Source organism: Antechinus flavipes, chromosome 1 (assembly GCF_016432865.1).
Source record: "Antechinus flavipes isolate AdamAnt ecotype Samford, QLD, Australia chromosome 1, AdamAnt_v2, whole genome shotgun sequence".
NCBI classification, from domain to species: Eukaryota; Metazoa; Chordata; class Mammalia; order Dasyuromorphia; family Dasyuridae; genus Antechinus; species Antechinus flavipes.
In genome coordinates, this window is record NC_067398.1 from 94,153,890 (window position 1) to 94,181,657 (window position 27,768).

Sequence of the window (27,768 nt, forward strand, 5' to 3'; positions counted from 1 at the left end):
AGGCGCCCCAGTGGGTGGGATTTCTGTACATATATTTAGCTGGACTGAGGGGTCACTTAGTCTACGTTTAGGAGCGCGTCACCGCGTGAGTGGTCTGTGACATTCCGCCGCCGGTGACTCTCGCTTTGCAGGGTGCAGCCAGCCAGACGCCCCTTCCTAACTGTAGGTGAGTGCAGGGGAGAAGGTCCCGGTCCCGCGGCGAGCTTCAGGTTGAGGGACAGTTAGCCAGGCCGGCTCCGCGACGCCTTTCGGAGCCGGAGTTCCACTCGCTGCGTTTGGAGTCACGCGGGGCTGCCCGGAACCTGATCGTGGCAGTGGCCGATCGGAAAGCTGGGGGAGGAGGCGGGAGGGATAGGATTTCTCGGAAACAGAAGTAGGTTAGGTTCCGGGCGCTTCGGAAAGGCTGCTCTGCCGTCTCCTTTTGGTGGCGCTGGAGCTGGCTTTGTTTATCTCAGCTCGCTTGGTGTTGGAATTGGGAGTGATTGTTTGGATGGGCTTTTGTCAGTTCTGCAAATCAGGCTTAAGCGGCTGTCAGTCCCTGTGCCTGGGATTGTCCTCGGTCATGGGAATACAAGTGTAAAGGAGAAAGCTAGCCCTCCTGGTTATGGATTTACGTTCTAATGGGGGGAGGGTACATTTAATTACATGTGGAAGGGTGAATACACGCGAGAAGTGTTCTTCATTGATCCTGTGTGCATGTATATGCATATCAATGATCCTGTATACACGTGTGTGCATACATGCTTTTTAAATCCTCTATATATATGTATCCACATGTAATGTGTAAATATGAATAAACACATGCATAGGATCAGTGTTATAAACACGAGTACAAAGTACCTAATAGAAGATGATTTGGGAGAGCATCAGTATTCCTGAAATGGAGGAGAAAATGCCAAGTTTTGGAAAAGGAGACCTCTCTGCACCCTCGAAGTCTAGGGTTTTAAGGGGGGACGGGGAGAAGGGAAAGGCAGGGGGAGAGGGCGACCAGGGCGGCGGTGGCTCGAGCCAAACTGGTTTTTCTTCCTCTGAGCTGTCTTTTGTCTTCTGTCTATGTTTTATGTCTTATGGTTTCAGTGACCATAGTTAGAAGATTAAAGTTGCTTTTATCTGCCCTTGCAATTTGAATGTCTGTTTTTTGTCTTATACTTTGGTTTTAGTAAAATGAGTCATTTTTTTCATTCTTCCTTAAGGGTTACAGAGCTCCCAAGCCTTGTAGCTGAGATTCCACCTTCTAAGAGAATGTTGGAACAAAAGCTTTACCACGTTCTCACACTGACATAAGTTAAAATGCCTTAGGTTAGTGGAGATTTGGGCAAGACCTCAGTTATTAAAAAGAGACAGACACATCTAGAGTGCGCTCTCTCTCTCTCTCTCTCTCTCTCTCTCTCTCTCTCTCTCTCTCTCTCTCTCTCCTTCCCTCTCCCTTTTTCTCCCTCTCCCTCCCTCTCCCTCCCTCTCCCTCCTTCTCTCTCCTTTTCCCTCCCTCTCCCCTCTCTCTTCTCTCCCCCCCCTTAGTCTGTCTCCCCCCCCTCTCTCTCTCTCTCTCTCTTTCCCTCTCCCTTTCCCTCCCTCTCCCTCCCTCTCTCTCTCCTTCTCCCTTCCTCTCCCCTCTCTCTCTCCTCTCTCTCCTTTTCCTTCCTCTCCCCTCTCTCTTCTCTCCCCCCCTCTTAGTCTGTCTCCTCTCTCTCTCTCTCTCTCTCTCTCTCTCTCTCTCTCTCTCTCTCTCTCTCTCTCTCTCTCTTCTCTCTCTCTCTTCTCTCTCTCTCTCCCTCCTTCCCTCTCCCCTCTCTCTCTCTCTCCCTCTCCCTCCCTCTCTCTCTCCTCTCCCTCCTCTCCCTCCTCTCTCTCTCCTCTCTCTCCTTTTCCCTCCCTCTCCCCTCTCTCTTCTCTCCCCCCCTCTTAGTCTGTCTCCTCTCTCTCTCTCTCTCTCTCTCTCTCTCTCTCTCTCTCTCTCTCTCTCTCTCTCTCCTTCCCTCTCCCTTTTTCTCCCTCTCCCTCCCTCTCTCTCCTTCCCTCTCCCTCCCTCTCCCTCCTTCTCCCTTCCTCTCCCTCCCTCTCCCTCCTTCTCTCTCCTTTTCCCTCCCTCTCCCTTCTTCTCTCTCCTTTTCCCTCCCTCTTCCCTCTCTCTTCTCTCTCTCTCTCTCTCTCTCTCTCTCTCTCTCTCTCTCTCTCTCTCTCTCTCTCTCTCTCTCTCTCTCTCCTTCTCTCTTCCTTTTTCTCCCTCTCCCTCCCTCTCCCTCCTTCTCCCTTCCTCTCCCTCCCTCTCCTCCTTCCCTCTCCCTTTTTCTCCCTCTCCCTCCCTCTCCCTCCTCTCCTTCCTCTCCCTCCCTCTCCCTCCTTCCCCCTTCTTCTCTCTCCTTTTCCCTCCCTCTTCCCTCTCTCTTCTCTCCCCCCCCTTAGTCTGTCTCCTCTCTCTCTCTCTCTCTCTCTCTCTCTCTCTCTCTCTCTCTAGAAAGTCAGGTTAGTTAAATCTTAAGGAGGATATTGTATTCTACAAATTGAACCTATCATTAAACTCAAGGGAGAGAAGCAAAGGAGGTGCTTTGGGTACCTGGGACATATAACAAACCATTATAAGCATCTACTCTTTCCAGGAAGAACACTTGCTTAGTTCAGTTTTTGACTATTATAAATATCACATGCCTAGATATTGAGAAGAGCAGGATAGATCAGTGGAATGGAATATTTTGTTATCAGTTCCTAACTTATATGATTAAACATGGGAAGAATGATAAACTTAAGAGTACAAGGCAAGGAGTATTTAAATAAAAATAAAGCTGAAAAACTTAAGTATATCCAGAAAAGAACTCAGTAGGAATAAACAGAAGAACTTGTTTTATCTGTTAATTTGAAAAAATACTAATTTTATGACTTTTTTGAAGGAATTTAATTCCTTATGGTTAAAAGCTGTTTAATAACATAAATCTCAGTTTGATGAAGGTAGGACTATAAATATATAGCTATTATAAATGCCTTCATTTTCCCCTTTTGAATATGATAACTTAGTGTATGTACTTCACCTACTTAAGTTGTTGTGGTTTTTTTTTCCCCCTCCTGAGCTATTTTCTCCACTGTTGTCAGTCAATATGTGAGATCAGTGATCTCTGGAATCATCTGAACAAATGAAACTGGTTTTTGACAAACAATTATGGGAAAACATATATTCTAGCCCTGTTGAAATATTCCAAGAATTTGATATACATTTGCCATTAGCCTTATGAGAATGAGTCAGTCTCTCTTCTGAGTTAACACCCCTTCCTACCAAAATTTCACGCTGTCCTGGTAAGCTTGAATTTTAAGGGTGTTTTGTGTGTGTGTGTGTGTGTGTGTGTGTACACATACATATATATATATACACACATACCTCCTTATATTGAGAGAGAGCTTTACTGTGGATTCTAGAATTCAGTGATGACTTGCTTTTACTCCATATTCAATCAATTGGCAAATGTTGTTGATTGCTAAATCTAAACCATTCCTATCCCAACTCACATAAGCCCTACTTTAATTTGTGCCTTTAATACTACTTAAATTTTATTTCCCAGTCCAATCTAGTCTTCAAATAACTACCAAAGTCCTTTTATTAAAGTGTAGCACTAACAGTAACATTCAGATTTCAGTGACTATGCTTTCATGATTGAGTATGTTGGCCCTTCCCGGCATTTTGCATGTTATTCCTCACCTTGCCCTTTGTAATCAAAATTCAATCTTCATTGGGACTGTTGGGAAAACTGGGTTAAACCAAGTTATATAGGTAAAATGTTTAAAGATTGAAGGTTGCCTCTGAGCTTGATCTTAAGAAGAGACCTGGTGTTTTAAAACAAATGCTTTTTGTTTGCAGGTTCCGCAGATAAGACACTAAAATGGCTTCTGTTGCAGTTGATCAACAACAGGTATTTCTAAAATTAAATTCTATTATCAAATTTTCCCAACTCCTCTTCCTTCTACCCTCAGAAGACAAAGCAAGGAAATCAAAAATCTATTACAAATATGTATAGTTAAGCAAAATAAATTCTCAAATTGACTATGACTCAAAAAAAAAAATCTGATCTTCATTCTCCACCAGCTGTTTGTGAGGAAGTTGACAGCATATTTCATCATGAATTCTCTAGAATTGTGGTTGGTCATTATGGTGATCAGAGTTCCTAAAATCTTTACTTATTTGTCCTCATGATATTAGACAATAGATATGTTTCCTCTTCTTCCCTCTGAACACTTTTTTTCCCTAGGAAGACTTAACCACTTTTTTATCCTCCATTTTGGTTGCACAGAATGTGGTAACTAGAGTGGCCAACCTTCCCTTGGTGAGTTCAACTTATGATTTGGTGTCATCTGCTTACATCAGCACAAAAGATCATCACCCATACCTCAAATCAATGTGTGAAATAGCAGAGAAGGGAATGAAGACCATCACTGCAGTGGCAGTGACCAGTGCTTTGCCCATCATCCAGAAATTGGAACCTCAAAGTAAGTCCTTGTGTGCTTAAGACTGTATGAATTCCAGTGATCTGAAGGAAGGGGCTAAGAATTGTACTAAACAAGTCAACTTGGGCAATAATAATTCTTGAATTAGATTCTTTTTCTTATTCTCAGTCCTCACATAAATTCTTCATTAACTAGAAGTGATATGTTCTCCTGGAAAGAGCTTTGGACATAATCAGGAGACTTAGATTCAGACTTGACTGATATACTAGCTGGATGACATCTCACTGTTTTACATATATTTCAGATTAATACTTATATAACACCTACTTCCACTGAAGAATTGGGAAGAAAGTGCTTCAGATGTTAGAGAAATGTGAGGTTCTTGGGGAGGAGAAAGAGGGTGAAGGTATAGGTATATGTAAACATTTGTTTTTTGTTTTTTACTAATTTCTTCTTCTTGGGAATTTCCTGACATTTTAAAGTTGCTTATTTTACTTCTTATCATGAACTCACAATTTACTCATATTGACTCCTTTGCTAGTCCTCAAAACTGAGGAGCATCCTGTCACCTGCCTTATCCCCCATGCTTAGAATGTTCTCTCTCCCAACCTCATGACTCTTAGAATTCTTTGGCTTCCTTTGAGATTCAGTTCAAACACACCTGTTGCTGAAAGCCTTTCTTGTTCTGTGCCCCTCACCCCACAATTGCTAAAGGCATGCCCTCTATAGTATCTTCCATCTACTGTATTTTCAGTATCATATATTTTAATAATATATACACATGTTTACACACATACACACGAAACCTAATCTCTAAGAAATTTTATCTGAAACAGTGACAAATTTGCTTTAAATATTTTCATTCCATTTGTCTCAAAAAAGCAATAAATAGCAAATGGTAAATAATACTACACATGTATATGCATATGCATAAGTTATTATATTGTAATTGTAAATTGTAAAATATCTACAGTGTGTGTATGTGCGCTCACGTGTGCATGTATATATGCATTTACCACATTTTCTTTATTACAATAGAAGCTCTTTGAGGGCTGGGGACAGCTTTTTTGTTTTGTTTTCATTTTTTTTATATTCAGGAACTTAACACTGCCTACCACACATAGCACTTAATAAATGCCTATTGTGTTTTTTTTAATTTTTACTTTTTAAATTAATAATTTATGTTAGGCTGGTATAAAATTAGTATAAACAGACTTAGGAAAACTGGATTTTGAGAAAACCTGAGTAAGTAATTCTCTGATTCCTGAAATTCCTTGAGCAAGATACTTAGAGTGAATAATAACTTAACATTAGGATAATAATTTGTAATATTGTTGAACTCTGTAAGGCAGGATATTTAATGAAACCTAATATTAAACTTTAGCATAGTCTCTGTTTCTTGGTAGTTAAACTATCTTTCCTGACTTATAGACTCCTTTTCTCTTGTAAACTTGTGTGTTTGTGGTGAGTTGGGATGAGGGCGGGGGGAGGGAGGGATGGATGGTGGGGGTGGACAGTAATGGTAAGTACGGAGAAAGGGAGAGGAAGAGAGAAGCTTATAAAAACTTGATTTTAGCAAATTGTTGGATGAAAGTTCAATGAACACTTTTTGTATCAGAGCTTACATCTCAACACTGTCTCTTTACTAACTCTTCCATCTAGTTGCAGTTGCCAACAACTATGCTTGTCTAGGATTGGATAGAATTGAAGAAAGACTGCCCATTTTGAATCAGCCAACTGATAAGGTAAGTTTTGTCAGTTCAGATGGATGTGCTTTCTATGTCCTATTAGTCAAGTCTTTACAGGGTGGTTGGGGTGAAGAGAAGAGAAACTAGTTCTTCATCAAGCAACTTGGAAGCACTTAGTTCCTCATTCTACATCTTGACATGGACATTGAACTCCCACTCTTATGGGGATAAATCTCATTACTTGTATATTCTTAGAGAGCTCTAACAGTTCTATGGACCCCTCTCATATCAGGGCAACCCCCAGCTACCACTGTGTCCTAGGTCATGTTATTAACAAAATTGATATTCTTGGTCAAACATTGTAATGGCAGTGGTAGTATAGTTTCAGGATCTTGGTTACTTTGGGGCCTTTATTGAGGTCCATTCAGTGAGATAGTGGATGACCATGATTCCTGTCTACTTAGTGGCTGATGGTTGGCAACAGCGGAAGAAATGAGGAAACATTAAACTCTGGGCTAAGGGTCCTCTTAAAAAAATTTTGATATGAAACTTCTTATGTAATTTCAAATATTTTAGTTATAATTTAAATGGCGGCAACTTTAAACTTTGTTTTTTGTTCAACAATACTTAATGTATTTTTAGAAAATGTTAATAGATTTAAAGGGAAAATATTAAATATTCATAAGATCTGTCAAAAGGAGAAGTAAGCAGTGTTTCAGTCAAGGACAGAAGATAGTTGTTCCCTTGTTTAAAAAGAAAAAAAATAACATGTGAAACTGAATGTCTAAGAACTTTTATCTGAAACATTGACAGACTTGCTTTAACTATTTTCACTCTATTTGTCCCCAAAGAATAGTAAATATTAAGTGATAAATATAAATATTAAATAGGAAAGCCACATCTACTTTGATTGACTATTCCCTGACAAAAATATGACTGATACACTATGAAACTAGTGTTTCCAGGGGGTTGACATTTTTTTATATGACCATGAATATTATTTGTGTATTATTGCCATGTAGAAGACTAGATTTGGACTTAATTAGAATATGGCTTCTTCTACTGCATTGCTTCGGAAATTTCTTTACTGTTTAGTTATGTTTTCTCTTAAAACAAAGAAGTGGCAGTACAAAAATGAACTCCAAGGTTCCTTCCCATTCTTAATTTATGATCTTTTATAAGCTTCTTTAACAATCTCTATCTTAATTTTTTAAAAATTGTGGACTGTATAGATGTTTGCATTTTCTTATACAAAGAACAGAAAAGGATTGTCTATGACCCCATAAATGTACTAATATTACAATACTGCTTCCCTTGTGAACCTCTTTTTGTATTCTCTTGTCTTTGATATTTATATCCTTATCTCCTCACTCACAAGCCAGAAATAAAAGCCCTTATAAATACACAAGTCATTGTTGAAGTCTGAAAGTGTATTGTCCTAATAACTTTGAGCATCCCTTAATACATATATTTCTAGCGTCTCCTAAAATAGATAAGAAGTTCTTGAGGACTAGATCAATTTTCTGTTTTTAGACTGTTAATTGTTCCTCTAACAATCTTTAGAGTGGTCATGAAAGATTCCCCCCATTCCCCGCTCACTTTGAAGAAATCCTATAACCAGGTGACCTCTCTAAAGTACACAGATATCCCAAGTATTTCTTAGTAGTAAAATGAGACAGGTTTTCAGGGGCCCCCCAAGAAAGCAAACCTCAGAACCCAAGAAAAATAAACCCTAAACCTATCAAGCCAGATTATACCTATTTCTCCGTTTTCATGGGATATCAGAACAGAAGACTTTTTTTCCTGATTTCCCTGCCAAATGAAGCATAATGAATGATATCTTCCTCACATGAAGGTCACTTCCCTGACATTCTCTATATAATTTAGAAACCAGAATTTAGCAGTAAGTAAGAAATCTCAGAACAGGAAGAAAAAAGGTCATAAAATTTGTGCAGGGTACACATTGTATCTTCTGTGCACAGATTGTTCAAATTCTTACTAAAACCTCATCTGTAATTTTGGATCTAATGGGCTTGGCTTTGGATTATTAGAAAGGGCCAATACAGGCCTGTGAAAAGTAAACTCATGAGGAAGGATGATAGAAATATAAAAAGCACACTGTTAAGGGCAGCTGACCTGTGCTCATTGCCTCTGTTTTTTCCCCACCACATATTCTTCAGCCCTTTGAAATCTAATTTCTAGAAGCCCACCATTGTATTAATCCAGCTTTTTACAAAATTACTTACTTGCCTTAAATAAAATGTGTTTTATTCCCCTTTCATCTTCCTTGACCTTAATAGTAAAATATTTAGAACCACTCTTTCATCCTTTCTCTTCCCCTCACATTCTTAAGTTCTTTCCTTTTGTCTACTTTGTTGTTGTTTCACTTCTAAACTCACAAATATGGGTTTCCAAAATTCTCTCTTGACTTTTTCTTTTCTCTACTTTCTGCCTCAATCTCATCTAAGACATAACTTTAGTTATCTCAAAGAGTCTGGAGTCTACAGATGACTCCAAATTGTGGCTCTCTAGCCTCAGTTCATAGTTGATTATATGCTCAAACTGGAATTAATTATCCTTACCAACTTCTATTTGTGTTGATAGTAACACCGTTTTCCTGCCTGCTCAGATTTCTTTGCTCAAATCTCTTTATGAAACATATTGGATACATATGAAATATATTGTCTCAATTATTCCTTTTCCCTAATTTTGTACATTAGTTGCTGAATCTTATCAATTCTTGAACAAAGCCCTAGAGGTTTGATATGGTTTCTAGATCAGATTATTTTTCCCTGTGAACTTGATCTCACATATCTTTATTTTTGAGTGATAAAGTAACAAAAGCTATTAATCATGCATCTAGTTTCTAGTAATTTTCCTACTCTTAATTTTCAGAGGGTTTAATCAACCTAACATCTAACTCATTTTCACCTAACATGAATTAGGACTTTTATTTTGAGACTAAACTGTTGAAATTTTACTTTTAGATTGTGATTAGATAAGATGTTTCCAGTAGTTCCTAATCTAAGAAGGATTCATTTGGAGTTCTTTAAATGTTAACCTCAATCCAACTCCTCATAAATTTGTTTAGAGAAAGGGTCTCTGCTTGGCTCAGCATAGCCAGTCCATTTTTCCCAGCCCAGTTATTATAATTGATCTTGAAGTCAAAAGGTACCTAACTAATTAAATTATTCCCCTCCCAGATGGAAAAATCACCAGCTTTCTTATTACCTTTAAGGTGATTAGTAGATTTGAAAGTACCTTCAGCAAATATTTATTTGTTTTAATTTTAAAAAATTATTATTATTGTTATTATTGGTAGAAATCCATCTGCTCTTGGCCTTTGAGTGACTAAATAAATGTTTGTTTGTTTGTTTGTTTTTTGGGGGGAAGTAGTCAGATTTAAGTGACTTGTTCAGAATTACACAGTAAGTGTCAAGAATGTGAGGCTGAATTTGACCTCAGCTCTTCCTAATTTCATGATGGCTTTTTAAAAAAAATTTTTTTTCTTAAATTTAAAATTTTCATTTCCAATTACTTTTCCTACTGTTCTTCTGTCTGTTGAGAAAATAAGACATAGAATATCTGTTATATATATGAAGTCTTGTAAAACATCAAAACAATATTTTTTTCAAGGTCAAGGGTTCCAGGTGAAGAAACCTGGCTAAAAAGCTAGCAGATTCTTTTATAGTTCTGAATGTAGGTCTGTCACCCATAGAGAAAGTAACAAATTAAATCTAACTCTAAAATTTGGCTGCTCATAAGTCTCCTATCATGCTTTGCCCATTATGACCTCCAGTGTGCCAGCCCTAAGTTTAATGTCCCTTCTCATACTTAAGAGAAGTAACTTGAACTTGAAGTCAAATGGTTCTTCTTTTGTAGATCGTTGCCAATGCCAAGGGTGCGGTATTTGGTGCAAAGGATGCTGTGACAACGACTGTGACCAGTGCCAAGGATTCTGTGACTAACACTATTAATGGGGTTGTGGGCAGGACAAAAGGAGCAGTTAATGACAGTGTAGAAATGACCAAGTCTGTGGTGAATGGAAGCATCAACACTGTCTTGGGAAGTCGCATGGTACAGATGATGAGCAGTGGAGTTGAAAATGCGCTTAGCAAGTCAGAGTTCCTTGTGGATCAATATCTTCCACTCACTGAAGAGGAACTAGGTAAGGTCAGCTTTTGTTGGTACTACTTTAGAAAAGCTTCTTTTAGAAGTTTTGGGTAATTTTAAAACTCCAAATTTTATGAATAGAGTTGAATTTTTGTGAAGGGGGGGGGGGAGTAGAAGGAGTAGAATAGGAGTAGACTGTGATTCCTATGAATTAAAAAGTAGTCTAACTAAACTATTAGTGTAGTGAGGCAGCTAGCCAGAGCACTGGGCCTGGAGTCAGGTTTCAAATTTGATGTCAGATATTATCTAGCTTGAGCAAATCTCCTACTATTCTTGGGTACAATATGTGATCTTGGACAGGTTATTCTGTTTTTCCTCAGTTTCCCCAACTATAAATGAGGATAATAATAACATCTATCTTAAATGGATTATTGTGAAGAGCAAATGAAATATAATATTTGTAAAGTGCTTAGCACATAGTGCCTGGTACATAATAGGTGCTTTATAAATGCTAAGTATCATTTTTGTTGGCATTATAGAGTTCGAAGACTTGGGATCAGTTTCCAGGCCTGTGTTTAGTGAATGTGATGGTCATTTAATTTCAGGATCTAAAATGAGGGCATTCAATGACATCTCAGTCCTGTGATCTTAATTATACACAGTTCCTGTAAACTGACAGTGAAACTAATTAAGATTCTTCTCTCTTCCCTCCCCCATCTCAAATTTCAGAAAAAGAAGCAAAGAAAGTTGAAGGGTTTGATGTGGTTCAGAAACCAAGTTATTATGTTCGCTTGGGATCTTTGTCCACCAAACTCCGCTCACGTGCCTACCAGCAGGCCTTAAGCAGAGTTAAAGAAGCCAAACACAAAGGCCAAGAGACCATTTCTCAGCTGCATTCCACTGTGAATCTGGTAAAAACACACACACACACACACACACACACACACACACACACACACACAACCCCCAAAACTTTCTTTAATAAGTTCACTGACTGTGATGAATAAAATTAGTTGGGAGAGTGGGGTAGGGGTAGGAGTGGAATGGAAGCACTAACATGGGTAACTTTATTTTCAACTTTGTTCTCTCTAGAAGCAAATAGAAAGTTTTTCTTGTGCTAAAAGCACTTGATAATCTAGCCCCAATCTAGCCTCAGTCCACTACTCTGTTTTATGTGCTGCTGTCCAACCAAGCTTAGTTAGTTTGTTCCTTCTCATTCATCCCACAGTATCTGCATGAAAGGTTCTCTGCCTTCCCCAACTCATCTGTCTATTGTGTATCCTCCTTGCCTCCCTCTATTTCTCTTAGAATCTCTTTCTCTTACAAATTTCAGTTCAAATGCTGCTATCTGTGGTCCTTTACATTCCCTTTCCCCCATATTATCTTTATTATATAGGTTTCTTAAAGGCAGGTATTGTGGGGTTTTGTGGGGGGTGGGAGGGTGGGTTTGTATTCTAAAAGGCTAGCACATCTTAGATACTACTTAAATACTTGTTGGAACACTTATTGGAAAAACATGATTGCATGCCTATCAGTTTCTCCTATTTTTGACCATTTTAACTATTGGAGAATGGCTCATTGTTTTACATAGTTTAGCTAATCAGATTTTTTTGGTACAATTGGTACTTATGTCGCTTAAAGAGATGACATGCTCTTGTTGTGTGCCAATTGGAATAAATAGTTATGAACTGGATTGGAATACATTTTTTACCCAAGTTAATGTTAAACAAATATGTTGATAATGAATGATATTCTTCTTAAAACATATTTATCAAATTGTTACCACTTTATCAAACTTAATTTTAAACTGTGGAATAGGGCATATTACAAATAATTGATGAATCCTAATCATGATTCATATGAAAATTATTCTAGATAAACTTGTAACTCTTTCAAGTTTATGTCAATATATGTCTTTTTAATTTACATTTTGTATGCTAATATTTTTGTATGTGTCTCCTTAATCTACGTAAATGATAGTGGTAAATTTAATGGATTATTATTTTACCAACATATTAGATTGGTAAAGTACTTTTGAGTACCTCAGAAGATACAGGTAGGGGGAAGCATAGCAGAGAGAAAATTGGACTGGAAATTAATCCTCTCTATCTATAAAATTCTCTTATAGTCCTGATCTGCATCACTAGTGTTGAGTTAGATTAGACTTCTAAGGCTTCTTGTAACACTAAAATTCTTAATATTCCTTAATTAGAAAACCACTGTATTTATTCTCAGATTACATGGAATTTCTCTATTCCCGTTCCCTCCCCCCAAAAAAAAGCCTTAATCTAAATTGAAAATGAATGGATTAATTAACCTTAGTTTAAATAATTTTTAAAGTTGATAAGCATGATGTCTGACCTTTTAGGGTGTAGATTCTTGAGTTCATGATAGTCCTATTTTTATTCTAACACGGCTGTTTCTATTTCTATGTAACATAGATCGAGTTTGCCAGGAAGAATGTTAATAGTGCCAATCAAAAACTACAGGATGCCCAGGATAAGCTATATCTCTCATGGCTGGAATTGAAGAAGAGTATAGGACATGATGACAGTGATGAATCCCATTGTGCTGAGGTAAATGACAACTTGGGATAAAGCAAAGATGTCATATTTATTTAAAAATTCTTGAGTAAATAATATAATAAATATAACCTAATTTATCTATTGCCTTTTCTGGCATTTTGTGTACTTTAATACTAAAAGTTCATGTAATTTTGCTGCCACTTTGGAGTTTTCTCTTAGTTTTGGTCTTCTGTACATACAAGATAATGATTCTATAGGCTCAACAGCTAACTTTCTGCTTATTTCCATTCCTCTATGGATTATTGTCTTCATTTGTTAAAGAAGAAGTTCAGGCTTTCTTTATAATATGTAATCATATATTCCTTATAATATATATTATCATTTTCATGTGTCTCCAAAGAATAGTGTGATCTATGGGAGATTAATTTGAGCTATGTTTCTTTTTCTCTCTTCCTCTCTACCTCCCCTCCCCTAGCATATTGAATCCCGGACTCTAGCTATAGCTCAGAACCTGACACAGCAGCTCCAGACTACCTGCCTCACTCTTATGTCCAGTATCCAGGGACTACCCCAGAATATTCAAGACCAAGCCCACCATGTTGGAGCAATGGCTGGTGAAGTCTACACAGTATTTCGAAATGCCACTTCCTTTAAGGAAGTATCAGATGGTCTCCTCAGTTCCAGCAAAGGACAGCTGCAGAAAATGAAGGAGTCTTTAGATGATGTGATGGATTATCTTGTTAACAACACTCCTCTCAACTGGCTGGTAGGTCCCTTTTATCCTCAGCTAGCTGAATCTCGGATTGCTGAGCACCAGAATCAATGGCGAGAGATATCCAGCCACGAGGATAAACAGCTTGAACGCAGCACAGCTTAACTTTTTACATGACATTATTTTCTTCTGACATCTAGACGCTAAACTCTTCTCACTTAAAAATATCATGCTGCATTGGGGAGGGGGAGAGCTAATGAGCAGCATCCTTTCTCAGTTTTACAGAAATCTCAGCCTTAAATCTTGCTGAAGAATGGGAGAATGGATTTTTAATTTTAAATGGTTTTGGCAGTTCACAGGGAATTTCTACTGCTCATCTGGCTGGTTGTCAAGTTCTCTTTAATAGACAAAAATGGGAGACTTGGATGTCAGAGTTTGATTAGAGTGTAGTAAACAGTGCAACTACTTGAGGGTTTGCTAGGGCTAGAAGCTGCCCTACAATCTATTCTGGCTAAGCAACTGTATTAAATAAACCTTCATAAAAAGTGATTGCCATAACTAGTAAACTTGTTGGGGCCCTTTTTAGGTTGGGGTTTCTTATTTCTTTCCTTCTCCTTTTCCATTTATGTGAGGACTTTGACAATTTATTTTGACCTAAAATTTTTTGTTCTATTAATAATATTGAAAATTAATAAAAAGTTTCTTACTAATATCTATTTTCAGATTCTTCCTGTTTGTTCTAGGTATTTTGTGTCTAGTCTTCTATAAAGTTTATCAGATTTGTTCTTGTGCACATACCTGTTAAAGCATGAAGTTGGCTGGTTAAATTATAGGAAAAATAGCTACATATTAAAAACGTATTTAAATGCTTTTTTAAAAATGAAAAGTTGGAAACATTTTAAATGTAGTTTATGGCTAGAGATCACTGGCCCTTTCTTAACTTCTTTTTCCTTCCCTTTTCATTTATGAGATGGGCTCTTTGTGGTTGATGAGTCATTCTTACTCTGACCTAAGGAAGAAGATGTCAAAGCTGACTTCCCATTGGAATTGGGGAGTTAGCATCCTTAAAAGAAAGAAAGGGGACTTAGGACTGAGAGGAATTCAGGAAATTAATTAGTACTCTAGTACTTAATCTCATTCAAGAGTAGGAGTGGTGAGGGGTCAGTCACTTTTTATGGAAATTAAGGTCTCCTTAAGCACTTCTTTACTTCATTATTTTTTTACTCATTTTTAATTTCCTATTTCTATTCAATAATATTCATTATTACCTATTCATTATCTTCACTGGAAGACTAAAACTAACTTGCCATTAAATAGTGAAAGATGAATAGATTGACTTTCTTCATTGGAGAACATTTTGCTTCTTTTAAAAAATGATTAACAAAAACTCTTAACTATGGAGAGAAGACAGCATGATATAACAGCAAGGAATTTTAGATGTGGTATCAGATCTAGGTTCAGAGTCTATTCATGAGCCATTAACTTTGGGTAAATTTTTGCCCATTTTCTGATCTAGAGTAATACAGGGATACCTTTCTCATTGACTTTTGGGAAAATTAAATTGAAAAGTTGGCTAAGATCTTTAGGTATACTAGTGCTTATTTAACATTTTCATGAATAATGGCAGTCTATCTCCTATTCCTAGTAATCTTCTAAGGTTTGAGTTTTCTTGTTTCAGGTGCCTGCCATGTCAAAATTAAGAAGGTATTATGATCATTTTATATAGGTAGACAGGGTGAATGAATGTCTAAGTGACTTCAAAGTATGGATATTATAGTACTCTCATATACATCCTTTTCTTAAAAATAGAGATTTCTGAATTGGAAAGTTGAATTTTATATGAAACTTAAATTTGTTCAGCCCCAGGATGACAGAACTAGAACAAAACAAATTGTTCATGTGATAGCCACCATCATTTTGAATCATTAACAGTATTTTAAATAGGGGCTTAATGTTCACTAGATACTAAATACAGACTAGTATTTAACTTGTTTTGTTTATTTTATAAGACTAATGTTTAATCCAAAGCCATATACAGTCTAGTAGATAATTATGAGGTCAGAGCTGATTATGGATTTAGAGCTGAAGGGAATTCTAAATTTTGAGGTCATCAACTGTATCCCACCCAGATGAAGATACTACCTCAGGGGCTCACATACAGCTGGTAAATGAAAATTTGGGTAAATGGGTAAATTTGGGAAACATTAAAAGAAACATTTGAACATAGGTAATGTTGATATGTGGTTTTCTAAATCAATGTGTAACTCTCAGGAATCCTTTATGTACAGTTTAATTAATTTTAATTTGACACTACTGCGCTATACCTTTGCTTGTCAATACCGACCTGGAGTCAGGAACATCTGGGTGATACTGGGCAAATGACTTCTTTGACCCTCTGTCCCTTGTAAGATGGGGCTAATGGTGTATCCCTCACAAGTTTGTTATAAACAAGTACATTTTAGCTATAAAAAACTAAAATTCCAAGTCAGACTTTTAGGAGCAAAATAGAACATGAATTGATGTGTCAACATTAAGCAGTTTACCTTCTATAGGGAGATAGATGTAGAGAGCAAAATAATGTACCATGTAATGTTGAAAGTGGCACTAACAACTGGTAGAAGTGGGAAAGACCTTTTAAGTCTTCCTCTTTTAAAGAAAACCAACAGGTCTAGTTGTAAACATTTGATTTTTATTCCTTAGTAGCGAGAAGTTTTCATCTTGAATTAGTCTAGTAAATAAGAGATCAAGACACATTAGAGTAAGAGTTCTTAACCTTTTTTCTATCTTGGATGCTTTGGCATTCTGCAGCTTATAGATGCCTTGTTAGAATGTTTTATAAATAGAAATAAACTTCATAAAGCTACAATCAATAAAATAAATATATTAAAATAAAGATGTGATCTTTTTTCTCTTTCAAGTTCATTTGACCCCAGGTTAGCCTCTGAGTTAGAACATATTCAGGATGGTAGAGCACTAAAGATTGTCATGAGGAATGGTTGAATGAACTGGTGATGTCTGCTCGGGTATATTACATACACACAAATATAAATAATATATATATTATGTATATTATAACATACATATGTAAAGAATTTGGCACGTGGAAGCAGGATTGGATTTCTGTTGTACCTATAAAGCCTAGAATTAAGAGCGAGTGGGTAGAAAATGAGAAAAGAGTCATTGAGTTCCTTTTGGGAACTTTTAACAGCAGCTAGTTGGCCACTTTTCAGGATTTTGTAGGATTTTTACCTTTGGCTTTGGTTTTTCACTTCTAGGTGATTCTTCTGAAACAGAGATCTTTGTAACTTCTCTAAAGAAAATTGTCTAATAGCATGTATTATCTTAACTCAAACATTTGCCTACTATACATTAAATTCATGGTTGTTCATGACTTTGCTGTTCAAATGATTTTAGTTTAATTTTTTATTGTAACAGCAGAACTTCTTTTATATAAGCAGCAGACTAATCTGGCTTTGAACAAGGGAAAGAGAATCAGAAATGAAGTTTTTCTGTTTACTTGTTCCCAGAATATATAGTCATTGAGAATCCAGGCTTTCTTAATTACCTGCAGTTCTTTTCATAAATCAGTGAAGGATTAAAAACAAATCTATCTATATACAAGTGTCAAGAGATATAGTTTGGGCACTTTCTAACTTAAAAGAACCTGGAAAGTTTAGGTGAATGTATGATTAGATTCAAATATCTACTCTCTTAGGAGACAATTTGTTAAGGTTAAGATCATAATAAATTGTTCTAATTCCCCAATAAAGATGAGTATCTATAATGCAAATACATATTTCATATAAGTTAAATCAGATGTTTTATCTACCAGGGAATCAGTGTCATCAATTTTTAATAAAGTTAACAGATTTCTTTATGCCTGGTTGAGCCAGGAGAGCTTAAAAGATGAACCAGTACTTCTGTTTAAATGAAAAAAAAAAAAAATCACTTGAAGTATGACTTGTTTTATCATTTCATTTCATTTGTGCCTGACTTTTTATTTGGGATTTTCTTGATAAAGATATTGGAGTATTTTGCTATTTCCTTTCTCAGTTAATTTTTACAGATAAGGAACTGAGATAAACAGTTAGGTGACTTGGTCACACAGCTAAGTGTCTGAGGTAGATTTGAATTCAGAAAGTCTGGGCTTGGGGCAGCTAGGTGGTGAAGTAGATAGAGCATCAGCCCTGAAGTCAGAAGAACCTGAGTTCAAATGTAGCCTCAGACACTTAACATTTCCTGGTTGTGTGAACCTGGGCAAGTAACTTAATCCCAATTGCCTCAGCCAAAAAAAAAAAAAAACCTTTGTGCTAATGAAAGCAGCCTTCCTGACTCTAGAGTTGGTCCTCTATACAGTGCACTGTCTAGCTTCCTATTTTGAAGTCTGATGGAGATCCCAAAATTTTGTTTTAGGATTTCTACCAAAAAAAAAAAAAATAATGTCCCAAAAGTCACAGTGAAGTCTTAAGCTTATTAAAGCTTTTGTATATCCTGTATTTTAAATACTTTATTCACAAAGGAAACCCAATATAGTAAATGGATTTCCTTATCCTAAAAATTCATCTTTATGGCCTGCCAGAATGTTAACTTAAAGAATGTACCTCTGCTAATCTGAATGAATGCAACTTTTGGATAGAATTGAAGTTAACCTTTTAAAAATTAAATCTTTAGTTTGGTGAATGATTTTAATTTTACTTAATTCTTGTAAACTATTATCTTCCAGTTTTTCCTAGTCTAATTGTAAGGCCAAATCATAGCATAAAGGAAGAAGCCTCTCTTCTCTGTCACAAAGACATACACAGTAATTGTGCCAAATTATTTGAATAAAGATTACAAAGAAGAGGGGCTGGGACTGGTGACTGGTATTCTTATCTTTAAATTATGAGCAAATGACCATGGTGCATAAAACCTAAGCAATAGTGATGTAAAAAATTATGATGGCTTTCACAAAACAATTCTTACTTAATGGTACATATGTATACTTATCAAGATAATGAGGCATCAGGGATAATGATCAGTGGTTCAGATGAATAATATTGAATACAATTTTTAGTTTTTTACCTTTTCTACCATGACAAAGGTCAATGAAAACAATTTCTGAACAAACACTCTTCCATGGCTTAACTAACAACTGAACAATTAAAGTTACCTAGCTCTCACTTTCTTTCCTGTCTTCCCCCAGGAGTGAAATTTCCTTTTATGTAGTGTTTCCCTTTTTCTTCACTTAGAACCCTTAATGATCCTGGGATTGGAGGAGACTTTGAATCCTGTTTCTGACCCTCAGTAGCTATGTTGCCACAGGAAAATACCTCATCTTTTCTGGGGATGACAATCCAAAGTGAAATAGTATTTATATAGTGCTTTAATGTTCTCAAAGCACTTCATAATTATTATCCCATTTGATCCTCACAACTCTGGAAGACAAGTGCTGTTGTTTCTACTTTATGGATAAAGAATTGGAGGCAAAGAAATTATTGGTTGCCTCGTATCACATAGATAGGAGCTGAGGCTTAAATTGGACTTGGGTTTTCTTCCATCACAACTCTCTGTCCACTTTGCTACTTGGCTGCCTGAGATATGGAAATAGCCTGGAAACCTTGAAGATTGGGATTCAAGTGTTGCCTCTGACACATACCTTCCTATGTGATTCTGGGCAAAACATTTAAATTCTTAGAATTTTATGGTAATAGCTAGCATTCAAATACAGCTTTTAAAGTTTGAAAATTGCTTTGCAAATATATTTTTTTTTTTTTTTTTTTAACAACAGCATTGGGAATAGTTAGATACTACGATTATTCCAATTTTATGAGGATAAATGGGGCTGAGAGAAGTTGAGACATGGCCAAAGGCACACAAGTAATAAGTTTCTGAAGCTGAATTTGATGCCACAACTTCTGTATCACTTAGCTTCCCCTCCTTCCCCCAAACAACAACAACAACAACAAATCCACAACCATTAAATCCTCTCTATTTTCAAGGTCACTATGTGGCACAGTGGATAAAGTGGCAGGCATAGTCAGGAAGACTAATAGCACTTACTTTCCAGAATGAAGAAAGAGGAGACCTGGAGATGCCAAAAATTCACTGTATTCACTTAACAGTTTTTGTAAAATAATCCTCTGGATGCTCTCTTGTTGTGAAGAGATGAAGTTAGGTTTTAGATTAGCTTTGTCTCAGAAACGAGTCCAGGAATTAATTCTTCCTCAGGTCTTTGCTAACTGGCTAAGACCAAGACTGCCCATATTTACATCACATGGACTAACAAGGCATGTATAAACATTTAGGCCCTATTGTATATAAAGCATTGTGCTCAGTACTAAAACATAAAAAGACAAAATGAAAAAAATGCCCTTGCTTTTAAGGAAATTCAATTTTATTCAGTGGGACACAACTTGTACAATTAAGTAAATATAATTTAATTGAGGGGAGAGTATTTGATGAGTTTAGGGAGGGTAGTTATTCAAACCTAAGTAGATAGTTCCTTTCTTCTTTTATTCTGGATATTTCAGGGAAGAACACTGTTAATGTTTTGGGTTTCTGGGGTGGTGGGGTAAGAGGAGTCAACTATAAAGGGAGAAGGAAAAGAAACAAGCATTTATTAAACACTATTTCAGTGCTAAGCACTTAAAACCACCTCATTTGATCCACAGATGGTATTATTATCTCATTTTACAATAGAAAAAAACCAGGAGACAGATTGAATGACTTGGACCAGGATCACAAAGCTAGAAAATATCTGAAACTGGAGTTGAATTCAGGTCTTCAGTACCTTACTGCCTCTAATGATAGGCAACTCTACTTTGTTTGTATTTGTGGACATAGATAACCCTAATCTCTCTAGGAAGTAGCCTAAACATCTCATTCAGTTGGCTCAAAGAGGTTAAAATTAGGTCCGAGGTAATATGGATAATATCAGTCATAGGATAAAAGGATCAAACGAATTAGAACCAAAAGGTCTTATAGTTGAGCATTTTACAGATGAGGAAACTGAGAGGTGTAAGTGACTTGATCCAAAATCAGATAGGTTGTTAGGTAACTAGGAATTGAAAACAATTGGTTCCAAATGCAGTGTTCTTTCAGTGATACCCAGGCTCATACTGAGTCTATGTACTTTTAAGTTAACTTCTATGGAATAAGGGATAGGGAATAAATCTAAAATTTCATCAATATAGGGAACTCCCAGATGAGGAAGTACCCATTACCAATACCAGTTGTCACTTTCTCTGTAATTCAGAGTTGCTAACAACACTGAGAGTTGACGTGCCCAGGTTTTCACCATCATTATATATCAAATGTAAGACTTGAACCTAGGTCTTTTTGGCTTGGAGCCTGACTTTCTGACTATTATGCCGTGTTAACAATTTAAGGTTGTCTACACAGAGACAGGTAAAGAATAGAGGATTGATTCACTTGCAGAGGTCCAGGCAAGTGACTGGCTTTGGAAAGAACTGGCAACAGGTATAGGGGACTCAGTACTGGGAAAATGATCGTTCCCTAGAATGGCATAAAAAAAAAAATTCTAGTGGGATTAGCATACTGGGCAAGAACTTGTTCTCTTAAACAAAAGGAATTCTGGTTCCTTAAGATAATAACAGGACAATTTGATTCTGAGGATAAGGTAGAAATGTAGCTACAGGAAAACAAAATGGGAACTTATGGAAAATATAGAGTAGAGACACAATACCAGAGAGTAGCCCATTGTTTTGTTTAGAGAGACATCTTGGCAAATGGGAAGAACAGTGGACCTGGAGTCAGAAGCCTTGGTCTTGAATCCTGCCTTTGATATTTCTTAGCTCTAAAACCTTGAGATAATGATAGTCACTTTACCTCTGAATCTGTTTCCTCGTTTTTTTTATAATGGGAATACTAAAACTTCTATTACTTAAATCCCAAAATTGTTATATATTTTGGTTTCTATCTTGTTTCATTTAGTTGTGTGGTGTTATTTTTTCTTTTTCTTTTTTTAATTTAATATTTCCCCCCCCCAGTTACATTAAAAATAATTTTTTTACACTTGTTTTTTAAAACTTTTGAGTTCCAGATTCTTTCTCTTATCTCTACCTCCAGGTCCCATTAAGAAATCACATGCAAATTATGCAAAAAATTTCCATAAAAGTCATGTTATGAAAGAAAACAAATCTCCCATCCTTAAAAACAAAAATTAAAAAAAAAAAATACCTCAAGAAAAGGAGAGAGACACACACATTATAGAGAGAGTAGAGAAGAGACACAGAAAGAGAAAGAGAGAGAGAATGCTTCAATTTGTATTTAGACCCAATTAGTTCCTTCTCTGGGTATGGATAGGATTATTCATCATAAATCTTTCAGAGAATCATGTACAGTCTCAGTACTGCTGAGAATAGCAGTCTTTTATAGCTTGATCATCTCAGAGCATTCACAAGTCACTTTTTAACCTCACTCCCAGTCTCTTCTTTTATTCTGGAAAGTGGGGGTAATATAGGACTTTCTTTACAGAGCCACTTGTGAGGATCAAATTAAAGTGTATAAAGTGCTTCACAAATCTTAAAACATTCTATAAATGTTGGCTATTATTATTATTGTTTTTATTGTCAGGAAAGGTTTTTTTGTCAATTTAATAATGCAATATAATGATGAGTGTTTTGGGATGTAGAGCACTTTTCATATTCTATAGGGCTATCAAAAAGATTTTGACTCTTCCAGTTAAAAGTGGGATAACTTGAAAGGAGAATAGCAGTCTCTTTCCTAAAGATCTATTTAGGATATCCCTACCCAAAGTTAATGTCATTGCTTTCAGAATTTGAGAGGAAATTGGGGCATATGAAAGAATCAGAATCCTCTTAAGAATTAAGTAAGCTCTTTCTTCAAGAATATTATCTTTGATGATCAGAAATTGATTTTATCATCCTACTGTAATGACCGCGTATTTAAAATCAGCCGGAGTCAGGAATTCAGGTTAAGGGAAAAATCTTCAATCTTTATTGAAATAAAGAGGTGAATAAGGATTGCGCCGATAGCAATATGGGCAAGAAAGATTGCAATAGCAATATGGGCAGCTGCGACAGGAAGCCAGCTAACAGAGAGGGATGTGAGCTGGAAAACCATCGCAATGGCAATGCAAGCAGTCTCTCCTTCCCCTTCCTTTTCCACTCCTCTGCCTCCACCCACCAAAATCGTCATTTCCTATACAACACATCAGGACTTGCACAAAGAGTGGGCGGGGGCCATTCTTTCTCCAAGCTTATATATTAATAGAGTATGGTGCAATTACTATTTAGCCTCATGTACTTGGGACCTCAGTGCATCAACTCAAGCCTCAGCCCATTACATCCTATCACTCCCCTCCATTAAAAAAAAAGAAAAGAAACACAAAACCCTTGTGACAACTATGCATACTCAAGCAAAACAAATTCCTACACTGGCTATATCCAAAACCATGCTTTATTCTGCATCTTGAATCAATGACCTCTCTGCTTAGGATATGGATAGCACTCCTCTGGAATCATGTTTGATTATTTCATTGATGATGCTATTAAATTAAATCAGTATCAATAGCTGAAATTTTCAGAATATTTTAAGATTTGTAAAGCACTTTATGAACATAACATCATTTGGTATCTAAGAGATAAGCTCTATGGCTTTTACTGCTCCCATTTTACAAAGGACCAAACTGGGTTCATTGACTTACTACATGGCTGCACAAGGAATAAATGTTAAAGACAGGGTTTCAAACCATATACTACAATATATGTTCTTATGCTACACAATTCTAATCATTTAAATAATAATCACTTAATGCATTTTCCTCTTAAGATTCCTATAGAGAGAGTGAAGTTAGTTCATTTTAATTTTAATTTCTCTAAACTCAATTTTCATTTAAATCTTTTGTTTTGATGTCAGTTTTAAATATATCTCTCCTGGGGCAGCTAGGTGGCACAGTGAATCTAGCACCAGTCCTGAAGTCAGGAGGACCTGAGTTCAAATGAGATCTTAGTCACTTAATACTTCCTAGCTGTGTGATCCTGGGCAAGTCACTTAACCCCAATTGCCTCAGCTAAATAAATAAATAAATCTCCCTCTTCCTCCTCCCCCTCCCCTTCCCTATCTATTGATCCAGAATGAGGGGAAGGGGGGAAGGTAAGGAGGAAAAAAAGCTGGTGAGCCAAACTAACCACACTTCTATTGAGTCTGACAATGTATTCAACATCCAACATATATGGGTCAACAATACCTCTGCAAATAAAGGAGGGAAGTTTATCTTAAAGATAGACTAGACAAGGGCTTTTATTATAGATTCCTTTCAGGGTATAATTTCTCATCCACTTTTTTCTTTATACTCAAATAAACTTTGTTGGAGACCTTTGGGGACTTTAACTATAAATTAGATGCCATTGTTTGATCTTAATTGTCTACAAGGACTGGATATCGGGAAGCTGAGCTGTTTTGACTGGTTCTTCTGAGAAATTTAAATTTTTTTTGAAAATTTTGTGGAAAATTGTGTTTCAACACATGACAATTCCCATCTTGTTCCCAGCTGAATCCTTCACAATGCAAAAATCATTGAAAATAGTTAAATTAAACATCTGAGTGATTTTGATATGTACGTGCAACTTTCATCTTTAACAATTTTCCATTTCTTAAAAGAAAAATTGTATGTTTTAAAGGTAGTAACAATGTTTCCTGTAGTTTTTGATTTGAGATTTGTTACTGTTGAAAGTTGTCTTGTTTTTTAAGGTTGTAGTGTTCATATTGTACTTTTGGCTGTCTTTTGTTCAGTGTGTATCACTTCATGAACTCTTGCCACATTGCTTTGAATTCCTCAAGGTCTATTTTTGTGTTCTAATAATATTCTGTCATATTCATATAACACAGTTTGACTGGCTGTTCTCCAATCATTAGTTATAGAATTTTGTTTATTTATTTATTTTTTGGTGGGGTGGTGGTGGTGGTATTATAACAAATCATACCTTTGTTAATATTTTTATAGGTCTTTTCTTATCATTAGCCACTGCAGTGCATAAATCCCACAGTCAGATCACTGGGTCTGAGGTATTGAACTTTTCGAATCTTTTCTAGCATAATTATTTTCCAGAATAGTTGGGTCAAATCACAACTGATCTAGTGCATTAATAGTATGCCTACCTGTTTTCCTATGTACAAAAAATGGTGACTTTTGAAACTATTTCAGGTGTTCTTGGAGATTATGGAGAGGGTCAGCTTCTCCAAGAAGTGGGCCTTTCATGAAGGGCTTGAGCCTTTTAGATCATTCCATGTTGAGAATCGTAGGCAAAGGCTCTATCCCTATAGGATTTTGACTGCCTAGGAAACAGACACTTTTAAATAAATGATCAAGAGAAAAAAATAGAGTTGTGAGATCAACCAGCTAGACTGAGCCCCCAAGTCAGCAAATTAAACTTCTTCCAGATTGCTTTCAAATAATTAATCCAGTAACCATTTATTACATTTCCACTGTGTTAGATGTAATGGTTTGTTGCCTTTAATGTATAACTTCTTGGTGCTGTTAGTGTGTTAGTAGGTACACTTACTATTATTCCTAGAATTGGCTGCTTCTAATTGGTTAGGGGATGGGGAAAACATTACCAAGATTGTTAGAATTGTACCTGAAGGGGAAGTAAGGCTCTGATTATCCAAGAGTCTTTCCTATAGAACAAAATGCATAAAGCTTTATGACAGATTAAAAAAAAATACTAAAGGCCTTTTCTATCTTCTTTTTGCTTGTGGATATGTTTCAGAGGACTGCAATTGCTGGAAGTTTGCCTGGGGATTATTACTTTACTTTATTACATTATTACCTTAAGATATAAACAAGTTAATACTCAGTGCTAAAAGTCATGAATACTAAGTTCAAATTCTAGATCTTCCATTACTAGCTTTGTGCTCTTAGGCAAGTCACAAGCTCTGGTTTCTCTCAGTATCTTCAAATGCAAAATGGGGACAATAATTGCACCTTCCTCCCAGGGTTGTTGTGAAAATCAAATGAGATAAAATCACAGAGCTCTTAGCAACCATTATTATTACTTTGACTTTGGGCAAGTCAATTAGGGTAGGGACTCAGTTTCAATCTTAGTCAGCTCTACATCTCTGATCCTTTTATCCTTGTTCTTGTTCAGTTATTTCAGTTGTGTCCAATTCTTTGTGACTCCATGGTATTTTCTTGGCAAAGATAGCGGAATGATTTGTCATTTCCTTCTGCAGCTCATTTTACAGATGAGGCAAACAGGGCTACCTTCCCCAGGGTCACACGTTTAGTAAATATCTGAGGCTGGATTTGAACTCAGGTGTTCCTGACTCCAGACCAAGCATCTGACACCCAATTATCTCTACATACAGCTAATAAGTATCTGAGGCCAGATTTAAACTCAGCAAAATAAATCTTTCTGACTTGAACCAAGTACTCTACATTGAACTACCTGTCTCCCTTTTATCCTATAACTATAGATTTGCAATAGGAATGCTTTATACTTTAAGAAAATCTGGTACATAAAAATCTATATTTGTGTAATAAATCAAATTTTTTAATTTTTGAAAGTATTCTTATTTGGAAAGTATCAAAGATAGATTGTCTTTATAAGACAGGTTTTCATTCTCTACAGTTTTTTGTTTGTTTAAGTAGTCATTAATTTTAATATTTGTTTCTTCTCTTTCAGGTGCCAGATTTTACCATCACTGACTTATCTTCTGAAACTTATGAAATTCCAGACATTTTAGCTTTGGATGAGGAGGATGAAGCTGATTATTCACGGTGTAATGGATCTGTTAACTCAAGTCAGAATAACGAATAAGGAGTGACAAACTGTTCTTCTTGAATATACCATTTTACCTTGTTAAATCAAGATTTCTCCAAATATTTATATAGTTTTGAGGAGTGATAGTAAATTTTGCTTTAATCTTGTTGATTCCTTATTTCATACCCCAGAGTAATTGTTACAAACTCTTTCCTCTTTATTCAAGTCCCCTGCCTCACTCCTGTTCTCCATGCTTATAGCAAATACTCTGAGAAAGACTGTTTGATCCATGTTCTTCCAGCCCTCCACTCTTCAAAACTCCATGCCTCTGTCCCCAGTCTCACTCATTTCTGTAATCTTGTTCTAAAAATTAGGATCTCTCTAGATACATCATCCCCTTCCTTCTCATTACTTCTTTGCTTTTGTTGATCTTCCCATCTTAGCTAGCTACAGTTCAGCTTTCTTGTCCCTTAGGTTTCTTGAAAAGTTGAACCACTCTCTCATCACTTTCCTCATTAACTCCATTTAACTTGCCTAATGGAACTCCTCCCAAAAGATAAAAATCAGTCATCTCTTACTGTGGACCAGGCTCTGCTACATACTGTGGGCACAAATACATTGAAAGAAACAATCCCTATTTGAAAGGATTCCAATTTAATCCCATCACCTTTTATTTTATTGTATCAACATTATATATCTTTTAAATTTTCCAACATTTTTTTTCTCTCATAGTAAATCTCACTGGGTGAGGAAGGTGAAGAAACAAATAGAAAAGAGTACTTTCTTATAACAAATAAGCATAGTCAAGCTAAACCAAATTCTCCCACTTGTCATGTCAAAGAATATCTCATTCTGTTTCATCACTGCTCTATTAGGAGATGATTAGCATCTTTCACCATCAGTCATTTGGAATCATATTTGATCATTGTGTTATTCAGTGTTCTTAAATCTCAAGGTCTTTTTTTTTTTTTTTTTTTGAGTCTTTGCTTGGGGCATTTACCCCTACTGATCACTTTTCTTCTTTTGGATTCTATTTCTTCCTTTGACTTTTGAGACACTCTTATTCCTTCTACGTTTTTAATCTCCTTTTCTTTATGTCCTCTGCTGGCTCTTCAACCCTGAATGGAATTGTTTAATTTGTTCTCAAAAATACTGGAAGTCTGATTTTTGTTTTCTTTATATGGTATGTGTAAGAAACTCTGATTGTGAAGGCTATTAATTTAGCTTCATAATTTCATCATTGAAATGCTTGAAATAAAGTTTGACTACTGCCATTTGGTATCTGTATTTTATTCATTATGAATAATGCTATTTGAATAGCTTTTATCTTTAAAGTTAAAGGAGGAGTGAATTCAGAAAGACAAATTGGATACCCAGGATTGCCTTATTCTACATTGATACTGTACATAGAACAACTATCTACCTCCTACCTCCATCAAAAGTGAATGTAACAGTTATAAAGATCAAATAAGATTTAAATGGATATGAAAAGACATTCCACCCCCCTCCCCACCTCTTCAGCCCTTTGTGAAAGTGGGACGTCCATGGGTATTACATATAGCACATGTTCTTGGACT

At 36.2% G+C, this 27,768-nt stretch overlaps 1 protein-coding gene across 2 annotated transcripts; it reads left to right on the forward strand.

Annotated features, from left to right (window-relative positions):
* Nucleotides 1-27,465, forward strand: PLIN2 (perilipin 2). 2 transcript variants are annotated; one of them, XM_051987008.1, is made up of 9 exons: nt 1-166; nt 3,845-3,896; nt 4,275-4,470; nt 6,091-6,173; nt 9,999-10,284; nt 10,959-11,140; nt 12,671-12,805; nt 13,230-13,520; nt 26,114-27,465. In XM_051987008.1, exons 2-9 carry the CDS (start codon nt 3,867-3,869, stop codon nt 26,246-26,248), a joined length of 1,338 nt encoding a protein of 445 aa, XP_051842968.1. In that variant the 5' UTR covers nt 1-166; nt 3,845-3,866; the 3' UTR covers nt 26,249-27,465. The 2 variants fall into 2 exon arrangements, with proteins under 2 accessions (XP_051842968.1, XP_051842976.1); XM_051987016.1 differs by lacking the exon at nt 26,114-27,465 and having other exon boundaries at nt 10-166; nt 13,230-14,178.
* Nucleotides 27,466-27,768: the final 303 nt, after the last annotated feature.